We start from the raw sequence: 15787 nt of genomic DNA on the forward strand, positions 1-15787 counted from the left end.
ACCAAAGTGTTTGCTAATATGATATTCAACAAAGACACTTGAAGTATTTTTGAAAAACATTTCTATTCACCACTTATATTTCGCGAATGATTTTGTGCTGTCATGCAGACTGAAATTTATAGAGCAAGATTATTGGTTTTGAGAAAATTGGCAAAGTTAAAACTACATGTCTGCAAAATGTTATTCCTTATTGAAAAGCAACAAATCCCTTTTGGTGGCTCTAAGGTCTGAACACAATACGAAACGCAAAGCTATTATGTGTTTAACTATTAGAAACAACTTGTGTTTGGTTCCAACAAATCATCTAAATCCAGTGAAAGTGGTTTTTCTTCGGACACTAAATATGTGGAATTAAAACGATCATACGTTATATGCTAAAGATAAAAAACGACAAGATTATGGATCTCAACAACGCGAGTGGCTGTAATCAGGATTCTTTTTAAACTAAGACTTTTTATATATATTCTCGTTAACACTTTATGGATTTGCATTTCGAATGATTTTATATTATCATTAAGATGAAAGCATCTTAAAATAAGGCAACTCTTTTGAAACTTCGCAGAGAAAATATGCAAACACACAAACATGTATTAAGGACGTTTCAAATATGGATCTTCCTTGTGATAAGCATCGAATTTCTTCTAGTAGCTGAGAGGATATCACTCATACTGAATCAACATGTCTGCATTTCATCAAATCATCACAAACTTCACGGCTGTCTTCACATGTGAACTAGAACAGAGGTGTCATCAGTACTCTAACAATGTATATGTGTTACCAAAAAAGAAAAAAGAAAAGAAAAAAGATAAATGAATAAAAAAAATTAGGGGGAGCTTTGATTAAATGGGGTGGCTGGATCAATAGATGGATGGGGTATGTCTACCACCAATCTTATTAGGATCTCTAGGAAGATTGGTGGTGACTGGATGGGCAGACAGGGGAGTAGACTGGCGGACAGGACGGGTGTTTGGGCCGCTGGGCAGACGGTCCGGTAAAGGGGAGACGGGCTGACGGGTGGATTGAGGGGGCCTTGGAAGAAGGGAGGATGGGGGTGTGGGTGTTTGGCTGAGCGGATTGATATACACAACATATACACGTACACACATCCAAACGCCTACATTCCTCATCACCACATAAACTGATGCAGCGAGGGACCACGCACTGCGATCCAGATGGGTAAGTATTGTAGCATTTACAAACTTACAACACAAATCGAGCTTCCAGAATAATACTGTCGTAATTCAAAATAGATTTTAAATTGTTTTCAACTTTTAATGTACAATAATTGTAATTTGTATGTTTTAAAGAAAGATTTTGTATACAATAATTAATGCTATTAGATAACTAAGGTAATTTTATACTTACCTGAAAAATTTACATTTTACAGTCACGACAGTCTTGTTCTGGGGTATGTGAAATGACTGACCAACTTCGAATAATTCTTCTGGTTTCTTCAAATAGGTTTTGAATGTGTCTTCTTTGTTCTTTCTCTGTATTCAATAGTTTTTACTTCTTTCTAATTTCTCTCTCTGATAACAATCATTGGCTACTGAACCTACATTTGTTCTATTACTATTTCTTTCACACATTATGATATCAATTACTCGTTTCTCAATTCACACTTTTTAAATATTATTTCTTTCCATTTCCACAGCTTCCATTAGGACATCTTTCCATCAGAATGTAGAAAAGAATGAAGAATTGAAGAAAAATGTGTCACTATTCACCATATTAGATATTCTGCTAGAATGTTGTGATGGGAGAATGTACTATCAGGTCAAAGTCTGACTAGTATCCAGAGATGAGAAAATCTTGAATGGAGGCACGTCTACATATAAAATCACTGGAAAGAAGTCAATAGACATAATAGCTGTAATCTAAAATAATGGAGGAAGGAGAAAACTAGGATGAAAGGGTGGTAAAGATGTGGAGACAGTGTGGTGAACCAAATTAACAAATAAATAAATAAATTACTTAAAGATTTGTTACAGTATGTAAGAAATATAAATAAAAAGTAATAAATAAAGTTAAATAAATAAATAATAAATCATAACTCCTTCCCATCATCATCATCATCATCATCATCGTCATCATAACCCTAATCACCAACCACACTATCTCCAGTTCTCTTCACCCGAATCTTTTCTCGTTCTGCAGTATTTCATATTACAGTCATTGTATTTACGTGCTTCTCTAGTGATTTTCTCAGTGCCGTGCATTCATTTTTAATGTTTTCTCTTGCATGACTCACTACGCATCCTTCCATGTTAATGTTCTATAATAAAATTCAATATGGTGATAGTGACACTTTTGTCTAGTATTTTCCATTTTCTTCGGTCATGAATACATTCTGATGACGAGAGTCTTAATCTTGAAAGCTAAATACTTTATTCTTTCAGTGTGCTTTTGTTCCTTCTATGTCTACAGATCGTACGCAAACATTATTCACACACAGAAACGGCTCGTGAGGGAAGTCACACTGGTAAAAGCTAGTTTTATCGTTTGAAATTAGAAGAATAGAAGTTATCTAATGTATTAATTGTTGTATGCAACAATTAATACATTAAGAAAGTTATCTTCTTTTACTTTCAAGCGAAAAAACTTAAGTTTTACCGGTGCAACTTCTCTCACGAGGGCATCCACAAACAGTTAGTATTTCTTTTTCAGTTCTTTCGTCGAAGAAGAAAGAAGAAGAAGCCTTACCACGACATATTCTCTGTCTGTTTGGTTGGGCATTTGTGCTTCTGTCTGACCTGACGCTGGGGTTCTTGATATCTGTCCTGACGCCTGAATCCTAAATGTTGATCCCGACCTGATGCCCTCTGTGCCCTTATACCCGTCCCGAAGCCAGCCTTCTCCTCTGCCTGCTTTCCTCCTATCTATCTATTCTTTCAGCCACCCCATAAAGCTGGGTAATAAAAAAAAAGTTGGTTTCTTTTATTTCTTGATATTCTGTTGCAAACAAATTTGCAACCGATAAAATATTGAATGGAGTACATTTAACATAGAACAGGAATGAATGCTGATGTTTAGTTTCTGGAATGATTACTTCCATTTAACCAACTACTCATCAATTTTATTTCTGAATTTGTGCAGTTTTATCTTCAGTCCCCGTTTACAAGGTAAAATCTTGAACTAAACCTCCTACGATTATGCTCTTTCCGCTAAAGAAAACGGATGAAGAAGAAAAGTAAATAATTATGCATGGTTCATACTTAAATTCCGATATCAATTTCCCTGACTTCTCTGAATACATGACCGGAAGAAATTTTCCTGATCTGCGACGGTGCCGCAAACACTATAATTTATGGTTAGATTTACTTAAAAAAAAAAAAAAAAAAAAAAAAAAAAAAAAAAAAAAACCTTCAGCTGTCTCCATAGCCATCCAACGCTTTTTTTATTTTTAATATCTACATATATATATAAATATATATATATATATAAATATATATATATATATATATATATATATATATATATATATGAAAGTGATTATATTTGTGACTTCGAACCGCTTGAAACAAAGACCGATCTCAATCAACTTTGCTACATGGATGGGATAGTTTTCATTTCACTTTGACAGTGCAACTTACGAGGGGAGGGGTGGGGGAGATATACAAAAATATATAAAAATACACAAAAATACATAAACGTGACTACCTTTGTGACTTAATATCTCTTGAACCACCCGACCGATCTCGATCAAATTTTCAACAAGGATGAGGTTCGGGATTGGCATGGTTTCTATCATTTCACTTTGACAGTGCAACTTGGGGGAGAGGGAGGGAGTGATATTTAAAAATTATCGAAAATTACCGATATTAGTGTTGAATCCATAGTTTTCGGGGTCGCTGAGATGAACAGTAACACTCCGATGCTGTGATTAAATCCAAATTCAGCTACGGGGCCGTGGTGGCTCAGTGATAGTGCAAGGTGTCCCTGGTTCGATCCCAGCTCGTGTCAAGTGAGCTTTGTGGTGGACAAACACCATGTGCATGGGTCTTCTCGGGGTTCTCCCGTTTCCTCCTACTTTATTAATTTCATTATTTCTTTAATTTCTTATCATCATCGTCTTCTTTAGGCTAGCCGACATAACTGTGGACGTAAAACTCAAATATTTTGTTTTCAAATTCAGCTCCTCAACTTGGAGAAGACGGATGAGTGATATATATAAATGATCAAAAATGACTTATATTAGTGTCGAATCCATAGTTTTCGGGATCTTTGAGATGAACAGTCATACTTCCGATACTGTTTACATCCAAATTCAGCCCCGCAATTCGGGGAAGGGGGAGATATATAAAAATGTTCGAAAATGACCGATATTAGTGCCGAATCCATAGTTTTTAGAGATGAGATAAGGAATTGTGCATTTCGCGTTTTTATTTCAACCTAGCGAAACGGGTAATCGATGCTAGTACAACAGAAGATTCCTTTTTAAGTCTTTTATTATAAATCAAACTTCCTGTATTTGGAGTACAATAAAACGTGTAACAAATAATATTTATACACGAACCATATCTTCAATGTTTCGGTATTGTGAATACAATCATAAACATAATCAAGTAAATATGTACATGTATCATAATTTGGCCTAATAATAGTGACATATAGGGGCGCAGTGGCTCAGCGGTAGAGTGTTCACCTCCGGTGCTTGGGGTCCCTGGTTCGATCCCAGCTCGCGCCGTGTGGACTTTGTGGTGGACAAACATCGTGCTCGTGGGTTTTCTCAGGGTTCTCCCGTTTCCTCCCACTTTCTTCATTCCACCATTTCATTCATCTTTCATCATCACCGTCTTCTTTAGCCTAACCGGCATAACCGTAGGACGTAAGACTTAAAGATTTCATAGTGACATATAATCGCAAGTAAATTTATCTTACTTGGTACACGGAAATTGGTCAACCCCGGGGGACCTTAGGGTGTATGCCTGAAAGAAACACTGCAGCGGAACAATTTGATGATTCTCCTGTTCTTTCCTATGTGTAGAGCAGAAATTATGAGAGAGCAAGAAACAAGATCCATTAGAAATGTATAAGAAATGTGTGTACCAAGTTTTGTACTGATAGACAAAATAGGTGTGAGTACAAAACTAGGTACAGTCATTGATTATCCTCTATAGTACTTTTCGAGATACAATTGGATTGTGTGCTTTTACCTGAGGCCACTCCGGAGGGGTCCAAAAGTGATAGAATATATTTCTGGAGAGAATTTTTCGAATTTTCCCTGGTCAAGTACGTTATGGGCCCCAACACATATCACCTCTGGAAAGCTTGTTTCATGCTGAAGAGAATAAACTACAAACCATGACTTTCCAATTAACAGTGTTGGTGCAATAGCTATTTGACTGCGAGTTTACGATTTTCTTAATAGTAACAGGGTTAATGGGCCCCAGGCACTTACTCCGTTGTCCATGACACTTTTTTTGTGCATGAACATATCTTTGTTATGTTTTTCGAATGGCCTAGGTTTGATTGGGATGTCCAAATGACTCGTTCATATCCGTTCCTTGTAAGTATGCCATTTGAAGGATCAATTGATGCTGATTACAACAAGCTAATAAAATTCCTGTACGGTTGAGAACTGTTCGAGAGATTCAGCTTGGAAGTTTATGTGAAAAGATGACTATATGTGCATTAAACGCGTTAAGTACGACATTATTAGCAACGAATATTGACATACGAATTGAAATCTATCGGAGGTAACAGAAAAAAAACTGTTTTGCAATAACAAACGGGTTAATTAGTTACAATTAGTCATTATACTGTTCACAATAATTATAGATCAGATAAAAATTGATCACTGTTGTTCTTCTGTTCTATGAAAAAATGACGCAGGCAAAAGACTTCCTTGTACTATGAACGTTTTATATGTGCAATTGCGTTGCATCCGTCAAGGAACAGTTCGCACAACCAACGCGAAAAGTAAATTTGACAGGTGATTCAAAAGGCATATAATTTGTTCGATAACCTGCCTTGTGGAACGCAAGCAGAAACTATCTAATGTATCGCGGTGATTGAACTGATCCATTAGCATGGACACGAACTTTATTTGATAGTTTCGTTGGTACATCATAACGTCCATATGAAGAAACTTGATACTATGTACAAATCTCCTGCAACAATCTTCAATTGGTCCGAAACCAAACACATCAAGTGGTTGTACAAATCGTGTGCAGTTCTTTGGTATATTCTCAACCGCTACGTTTTTGCCATCCGTCATCCAACTTGCAATGGACAATTTGTCTGTGAATGGACTCCAGCAATCAAGCAGTAGCAAGTTTCAAACTATCAGGCTTCGTCATGGGAGAGAACACTTCGGTTATATACTTCTGGCATTTAACCTTGAATCTCTCAAAAAGTTCTCAACTGTACAGGAATTTTATTAGCTTGTTATAATCAGTATGAATTGGTCTTTCAAATGGCATACTTAAGTTTCTCTGCAGGTGAGTACTTTCTCCCGAACTTCCCTTGTAAAATGAACTTTCTTTCTTTCTTTTTCTACACACGTAGTTGTTGGTCAGAGTATTCGGTAGCATACTTTTTCTGCAGTTTTACGTTAATGATATTTGCATGATTTGTAAGTTTCTTTAATTTCTTCGTAACTTTCAAAGCCATTGAGTAGTACTACTTACAGTTCTTAACGTGCCTTAAGTTAATGCATTTAAGGTGAGCCTTCATCTTTGCCACAGTTGCCGATCTTTGTTAAGTTGTCGACACAATCGATGACGTGTGTGAGTTAGGCTCTGACATGACGTTGCCGTATATTAATGGGTGTGTGATTAAGCAGACGCTGACAAATATGGACATGAATATGTATAAAGACATGGGAACACCGCAGTCCCCTTATTTTCTAATAGCGTTTAAAAAGAACTCAGAGCCCTGCCTTCAAACGTCATAAACGCTGTCTCTTAACATGTTTCGTAACATTTATTCTTCTCTTCACGTCACCAGGAGAGATCATGTGTCTACCTGATATTTAACATCTTAACTGCCACCATATATGTTGACCGTTATTATCTGTGCACCAAGAGCACAGTCCGTTAGTAATACTTTGTTTTCCTTGTCCTTTGTTTTTAGGCCCATGGATGTATAATTTTCTTTGTGTATGGTTTTGCATATACGCTGCGTGGACATAAAATTTTGACTTCTACGCTATATGTATGTAATTGCATACCCACCTGTAGAACGAACGCGGCAAAAGAGCAATATATTGTTTGTGTATGGAAAATCATATACGCGGCGCTGCACAGGAGAGCCGTGTGTATAGAATTCCATACACATGGCAGTCAACGTGTTAATATACCTCCTTATGAGATATGGTTTAAGTACAAGAAATACAAATAATACAACTATAAACGTTTGTTAAATTAACATTTAATGCAATACGTATTTTACAGATTGTTCTCAGGTTTTATGTTACTGATATTTATACTTAGTCATGTAACAAAAACAAAAGTTTTCGTATTGCTTCTAATAATAATGAAACATTCAGAAGGATTGACTGTTCAATGGTCAAGTTAATCCTTGTTACATTAATTTTGAAAAAAGTTATAAATTCTACATTTGCAGAAAGAAGGAACACATTGCCCAATCTGACATAATTATTCTGTTTGTACATCGAAATAGAACAATAAACCACAAATAAAGAATATATACTATTCTTTCTAAGAGCGACAGCGTAATGCGTAGAAAAATAGTTTCTAATAAATTTCTTTTCATGTTTTTTTTAATAGAAGAAATAATAAATATTGTTTAGAACTAGAAAGCTAAGAGTTTTAGTAACTTAAAAAGCTGAATCTACCAGCCACAGTTATAAATGCACAGTATACATACATGTATATAAATACATATTTATATGTACAGGAAAATTTATATTTGATTTTTTTTAAATGTTTTACAATTTGCACAATCATGCATTTCCTCTTCCACGCCCTTTTGTACATACAACAATACGAACGTTCCTCTCAGAATACTTGAAGAAACAAAAGCCAGACATACACAGACTTAATATTACAAACACAGAACACACTTACATATATACGTATGGAGAACACAAATAGAAAAATGCGGGATATGTTTTCTCACGTTAGATAAGATTTGTCTTAAATATTTTAAATATGCACAGTACAAATACAACAGCTAGAATAACTACACGTATCACTTGTTTAATGTTAATTTGTTATTAAGAAACTTTACACACCGAGTAACAAGTTATATAGTTCGCAAAGAAACACAAAATAAGATTAAACTGACCTTGTAATGCTAAATATTATTGTTTTGTTCTTATAATTTCGGAAACCATCTCATATTATTGTTGTCTTTGGAGCACTAAATAAGGATGAGTCAGGATGTTTTAGATCCAGAATGTAATCCCAGTTAAATTCCTATTCTCCTCTCTTTTCATAATACTTTTTCTTTTCAGTGTTGTCAGATCACGAAGCAACTTATAAGTGGCTCTATTTTGTAGTAAGAATTAAACATCTATTTTGTAGTAAGAATTAAACATATTGTCTGTTAATAAAGGCTTTGATAATTATATTCCGTATGTGTTTAGATTTCCTCTATCTATTAAAATCTGGATTTTTAATGCGAATACGGAAAATGCGATAATTCGAGAGCTCTCCAGAAGGTACCAAATGTTTTGGCCAATTGCAGCAAAGGGCGGGGCTGGAGTCGCTATCTTGGCGTCAGAACGTTGTTACACTCAGTATGCATCCAGGTGTGGTAGCGCGAGGACTGTGATGCTCTTACTGTGCTTTCTGTAACGTGTTACAATGTGCACTGGAATAGAAAATCCTGCCTCTTGTGAGGTGCGTTCTGTGGTTAGCTTTTTGTTGGCAAAGAACCACAAGTCAATTGAAATCCATCGGCAACAAGTGCCGGGGCAAACTTAGCGCGAAAGTGTTGTTTTCTCATGACAACGCACGTTAACACAAGGCCAAGCGTACCCGAGAACGCTTCGATGGTTTTGGATGGGAGGTGTTCGATCATCCACCATACAGCTGGGATTTGGCGCCGAGCGACTACCATCTCTTCTCATCGACGGTGAAGACATAGCTCGCTACACAACTGTTTGATACTGACGCCGAAGTGCATGTTGGTGTAAGCCAGTGGTTGAAATCGCAGGCAGCAGATTTCTATTGCAAAGGTATTGAAAAACTTGTGCCACGGTATGATAAATATCTTAATTTGAATGGCAATTATGTGGAAAAATAGCTTAAGAGTGTACCTTTCAAATGTGTATAATACGGTTTGGTTTGCTCATTCTGTTACCTTTTTTAAAAAAAAAAAATTCAAAACGTCTGTTTCTTTCTACACAGCTCTCTTAATTTACATAACATATTGACATCATTTACATGCATTTGCGTTGAAATAAGTACCTGGATATGCCTGAAATGGTTCTACCTCCGATTGAAACAACAAAGTGTTATCTAAATGATAACCTACTAAACAATAATGTTGAAGATAACAAGGTAAGTTTAATTTTACTTTGTTTACACACGGAAATTATTATTAGTGTTTTTTTAAATAAATGAATTTAGTTAAACTCATATAGAATATGATGATATAAATAAATTACAATCTCTTGAGTTATAAAACACACGATGCTCACTACAAATGTCTAATGATCTTAAAACTAGAAGCTAAGTCAAGAAGAATATCACAACGCATTTTTTGATATATGGTTCATGTGACAGTGTTCGACATTCACAATATACCTTGCAGTCCTTGCGTAAAACTTCTTACATTTTAATTTGTTCCGTACATCATAGTGTTTGCAATTGACTTGGTAAGTGATTCTCTTCGCTGGTATTGGTAGTTTGATTCATAAGTAACTCTATATCTAAAACTACTAATTTAATCTAAAAAAAAGCAATTATATGAAGAATGCCACCATACTAAAAGTTGAGGTATACCTTATTAACACATATTCTTTACTCGGTTACATATACTGAAGTTATAGCTACCGCATTATTAAAGTATGGAAGTACTCATGTGTGACAGCAGAGAAAGTTAGTTTTCTAAAAGTATTGAGAAACTATATACCTTGTAGAAATGTAACATGTTTACCTAATAAAGCTACTTAAAGACTTCAGTGATTTTATTTTATCCTAGTATATAACTTTTGAAGAAACAATATTCAATTTTTAACATATAACCTGAAGGACTAGATCAAATTTCTTTTAAAAAATATATAATTTCAGAAATCAGTTGGCTTCAACGTAAGTATAATTTAAATTCCTCCATAAGTTACAGAATTCCAACTTCTAGAATTGCAATAAACCACGGCGTACTATTGTCATGCTAATATTACACAATGCAATCTGATATGTTAGTACATGTAAAATATCTCGCAAAATTTGTCAAGTAAAACATCGCTTTATTAAAGCAATATTAACCATGATTTGTCGTCATTTTAGTTCAAACGGTTAAAAAAAAGAAAAAAAGTGAACTCATGTGTATATTTTCTCTAAAATAACCTTTTTTGTTTCGGTCAAGACTTATTTACATTATTATGATTCAATTACTGCAAAAATGTTTAATTACATGCATTAATTTGACCTACATGACTGTGATGATAAAGGAAATGGCTGTACAGTAGAGTCCGTAACCCGGCCACATCCTTGACAGGGCGGAAAAATAGTTTTTGCAAAGTCGATTAGTTAATTTTCATTATAGACAGCTTTATGCCTTCATAAAGTATTTTTCTGAGGTTTGTCTTATCAGGTAAATTACTGTACAGTGTGTATTCATTAATTTTTATTCTCATGTATAGTAAAGGCTCTATACCTTCATAAAGTACGTACTCTTTCTTTGTTTAAGGCTATTTGGACAGTTTATTTTTTGTTGTATTCTAAAGTAACCAATACATACAAATACAGTACTGTATTTTCTGAGGAAACACTCGTACTTATTCTTTTTTTAATCCTATTCCCGATAATTCGGCATTTTCACAAACTTGGCCACCCATCGGTCAACATTAGGCCGAGTGTTCGGGAGTCTACTGTAATAAATGAGATTAATAGTAAAATTAACGTAGTAAAATTAATAGTATAATTAAGATTACAGCAAGCATAAAATAATTCATTATAGTTAAATAAACTAATGCAAGTTATATAAAGTTTGAACTTAACGATTTATGGTTTAAAATTAAGAAATAACAAGTAGATAATAACTAGAATTATGTGAATAATAAAAACTATTTACTAAAATCTTCAATTTATTAAATTAAATATTGACGAAATCTTTACATATGAAAGCTGTATGTCATAACAATTCCTGCTTTAAATTATTTAACCTGTGACAGGAAAAAATCTCTTTTTGTACTCTTATTTAAGAACAAAATTGAATTAACAGAAAAAAATATGTAACAGAGACAGTACATTTCTAGATGTGTATCGTATTATTAAACTTTCATGTTTTAAAATTGACGTATAGTTTTTACAACTAGAACAAACAAACAACGTAAACTTTTGAGCTGATATATGACCAAAAAACACAGTGACTTTGTCAAAAATTAATAATACGTATAAACCTAATCATGGAATCCATGAAAGAATTTTGTTCGTAACTAGACTCAAATTTATTGTTTCCCTATTTTTGCTCTTATGACCTTTTCCGCTCTTGTATTATGTACAAATCCTAAACAAAAGTCTAAAATAGAAACTACAGTTCTTTAAATAAGTTTTTTTTTTTTTTTTTTTTTTTTACACAGAAACACATAGATATATGGGCTTTTAATGGAAACGAAACCACTTCTATTTTTCATATTTATCTTTAATGTTCGCTATATCACTATTAAACATAATTTATCGAAAATATATAGTGATTAGTATTAACTTACATAAAACAGAGTATCAAATTCTAATTACAAAATTAGTTTGATGCATTTATGATATGTATGTTATAGTTCTTACTTTATTCTCAGAAAGTTAGCAATAGAAACTGTAGTCATTGTTTTACACGTTATGCTGATATTTTACTTCTAGTTATTACGTTCAGTATGGTTTTCTTAATGAGTATTATTACTAAATAAATACTCCTTAATAGAGTTGTTGTTATGCTTGATATGTAGCGTTTGTTGAACTTAAGGAACAAATTTAACAGTAAGTTACTTACTGTTATTATTCAGCTTAAGATATCTGAGCCAATTTCACTTGTAAATAATATCATTTCCAAACTAAATAGCGTAGATAAGACAGTAAATAAAATCAAACTTCCCATTTAGTTAGAATAGAAAATACTTAGCTGTTTTAATATAACTTGCAAAGACTGATTAACTAGTGTACATATTTAACGAAAATTTACAAATGAACTTTAGACATTGAGATAAAAGTCCATCTTCTATTTTCTGCAGATTACTAAGGGCTGGATGTAATAACAGTGTTTGAACAAGACATTGTCTAAACACATCCAAGTGTATGTATATATTTATGGTTTTCAAGTTCAGTGATAGGTTACTCCTTTTGTTAAGTAATACCTACATTTACATGTTAGTGTATAATCTACTCTTAGATCTGAGTTACAGCTCTGAAGAAAACTCGTGCAATTAGATTAATGTATAACCGATGTGGATACGTCGATAGAAAAATAAATTATTTTATTTTCCGTAAAGAGCTTTAAGGGTAATCCTCAAGCAGAAAGTTTTCTAGTTATTTAAATCCCATTGAAATCTGGAAACTTTCATATTCAAAATGAAACTTTAGTAGAATTCTCCCATCATTGTCATTAGTGTTCTATCATGACTCTAGTTTACTTGACGAAAATTTAGGTTTCATTTAGTACAGCCTTTCTATAATCTCTTTATTTTGAAGTAAGGACCAATCCTTCACCCTTCTATTATATCTTTTATCACAGCCTCCATGAAACATTTTCCTTAAATTATGTCCAAGTAATGTCCTTGGACAACCTCTACAAGGAGATTGAAATATCTATGTTTTTATAGTATATTGTGGTTAGATTAGATTAAGCAATTATAAGGTACGAAACATTAATACACAACACATTGTAGGTGAGTTTGAATTATGTATATCGTTCTCTATAGAAAACACGAAACAGTTATAAATATTTTTTCCAACTAGTTGATAATTCTTGTTCCTAGAAGTTTTCTACGGCTGTAACTCCGAAACTAAGCATCCCTCAACAAAAATTAGAAACAAAAACTTTGTCTTACTATAACGCCTAAAATCACTTTGCAAAATTTGTGGAATCGTTTCATTTTTATATATATTTAGATATAAACTACTCCACACAATATATATTTTTTTTATGGTAGATGATATGTTAATCTACACGTCAATTAATATAAGTGGCTAAATATTTAATTTGTACTGTACATTATTTTGCTGCTTGTATACTTACACAGTAATAATAGTTCATGAGTGTTTTTCCTTTAAATGAAATGTAATGCTTCAAAATGGATCATAAATCTTCAAAGATTAGTACAGAAGCTTTAGTATATTTCTAAAAATTAAACATACACATGAAAACCAATATAAAAGTCCATTCACTTACGCAGAACTGTTGGAAGAATAACTTTTGTAGAGAAACACTTAAGTCTTATATTTTAATCAGGCCTGTTATTCTTTAAAATAACGATTTTTCACAAAAAAGATATGCATTTATCTGTGTTAGTAAATTTTGCAGAAATGCTCGAGGGTCATAATCTGCATTCCCATACAGAAGCAGGTGAAAAATTCAGATAGACTCGTCAACAATCTAAATGTCTTCCTACTCTTGCATGGTTCTAAAGAGAAAGATACAAAAAAGAACGAGTTTAGCTGGAAGACAAGGTCAGTCGTAGAAACACAACGTTCATGCTCATATTAACTAAATACATAGCTAAACAGAATGTTTGTTATTTTTAGAAATTAAAAATGATGGAATACTTCAGTTACAAATTATTCAGATTATGAACAATTGACTGCTTTTCTTTATATAATATCATACTCAGAGTTTTACAGTAAGAAAGTTATCATGTAAATTCTATATCTGGTTATTTGATGTTACCCAAGAGGATAGCAATAGAACATATACACCCCGAACATGAAAATAGTTTTGAAATTGTTACCAGATAAAGCGTATAATACAGCCTCCTATAACTGGCGTATACGTTGATTGAACAATTGTTAATGGTATTCTTTTGTGTGTATATTTGTTGTCTGGAGACAAACATATTGCCTGACTTTTTTAAAGTAAACTATCAACTTTTTACTTTCCGAATATTTTCCGTACGAATATGAGACTTCATAATGTCTATACACGATCATATTTATATTATTTATTCTATAGGATTTGGTCTGGTTCATTCCTTTAGAATCCCCACATTCTCACTGAAATAAAGTTCAATGCTGGCTTTCCCCGTATACTTTATCTACCTTACAAAAATAGATTATTAGCAATCAACAATTCGGGTCAATTGTCCATCTGATCATTACATTAAATTGATTGTTATACCGCTCTATCGATAAGCAGAAAAAGTCTTATTTCAAAATACTTCCTTTCTGGATATGAAACACTCTTTTCTGCATAGATCGGATGTTGCAAGTCAAGTTTTTTTGTAGGGTTTATACAATATTTTTTTCCCCTATTTTATAAAAATCACATCAATATTTATATTAACTCTTCACTTTCCACGTAATTCTTTCACTACCGTCTCTTGCCTTGTATTAGCGCTTTCAATTATATAACTGATACGCTTTTTTCTTTTAAAAAAATCGGTTTAGTTTGGTGTTTGATAGGAATGTTTTGTATAAACTATTTTTTTCCTTTCTTTTGTTGATATGTGTAGACCTTCTTTCGCTCGTACCCAGCTACAGTGGCACTGTGAACTGCCACCGGACGCCTGATGAATATTTGTCTAATCTGATGTTCTTACCAGACTGAGCACTTCCTCTCAGGGTTCATAGGTGACCCCACGGGACAGTTGTAGGCTCTAGCGAAGTCATACGAGTTCGACAGTGGACCAAGAACTCGAATTGGCCCAGGTGGGTGAACTGATGAGCGAATTTTTGTGAGAGCATCTTCCGGTCTCATCGAGCCACACCATATCTGTGCGTAGTTGAGGAAGAATAGTTGATCATGGGTGAGATTGATGCCTGGAAGCGTTGGTTCTTCGCCATACTTCTCTACCCATTTGCGGTAAGCCTGAAAGTAAAGAGACGAGACTACAATTGGAGGATTCAGATGAAACACAGAAGACCAAAAGCATTCAGAGCAAAGGTCAACACTCATGAAGTCGGCCAATATTAAATTTCTTTTATTCTACTTAAACCATAGTCTTCTTATCATGTATACAACATTAACTATAATTTTTCTTTATATATACGACATATAACTTCTAATCTTAATATTTTCAATATGTAATCCTATACCATTTAAAATCCATAAATATTATTTATATAAATGTTGCTTTTCTTTCATTTTCCTCTTCCTCTGTGTTTACAACAAATTCTCGTAACAAATAGTATTCAACAGAAAAGATGTTGTGAGTGTGAGGTTGAATAAACATGATGTCAGACTGGTGATGAAAGCGTGAGGCCAAATGAATGAGTATGACATGTTGATTATGTGAGCTTCAGATTGAGTAAGTACGATGTAGGCTTTATTATGTGAGGTTCAAAGGGCGTGATGTCCAAATTATGTGAGTGTGATATCGAAATGATTTGTGTGCGTTATGTCGAAAGGGTATGAACATGATGGTGGGTTGATAATGTGAGCGTGAGACCGAAATTACGTGAGTATGAGGTTAAGTGAGCGTGATGTTGGATTGATTGAGTGTGAAGTT

At 33.7% G+C, this 15787-nt stretch overlaps 1 protein-coding gene across 2 annotated transcripts in view; it reads right to left on the reverse strand.

Moving 5' to 3' along the window:
• Window positions 1–7361: 7361 nt before the first annotated feature.
• The window catches only part of LOC145672034 (neprilysin-1-like), a 134105-nt gene continuing 125679 nt past the window's right edge, over window positions 7362–15787 (reverse strand). The window contains exons 13-14 of one of the 2 annotated variants that reach the window (XM_081741239.1): window positions 14879–15147; window positions 7362–13747 (exon numbers count right to left, since the gene is read on the reverse strand). In XM_081741239.1, coding sequence (XP_081597365.1) covers window position 13747; window positions 14879–15147 — 270 coding nt within the window. In that variant the 3' untranslated portion in view covers window positions 7362–13746. Of the gene's footprint in view, window positions 15148–15787 lie in introns of both variants that reach the window. The other variant, XM_081741237.1, reaches the window with a different exon arrangement.

Source organism: Thermobia domestica, chromosome 15, assembly GCF_964235325.1.
Source record: "Thermobia domestica chromosome 15, izTheDome1.hap1.1, whole genome shotgun sequence".
NCBI lineage: Eukaryota > Metazoa > Arthropoda > Insecta > Zygentoma > Lepismatidae > Thermobia > Thermobia domestica.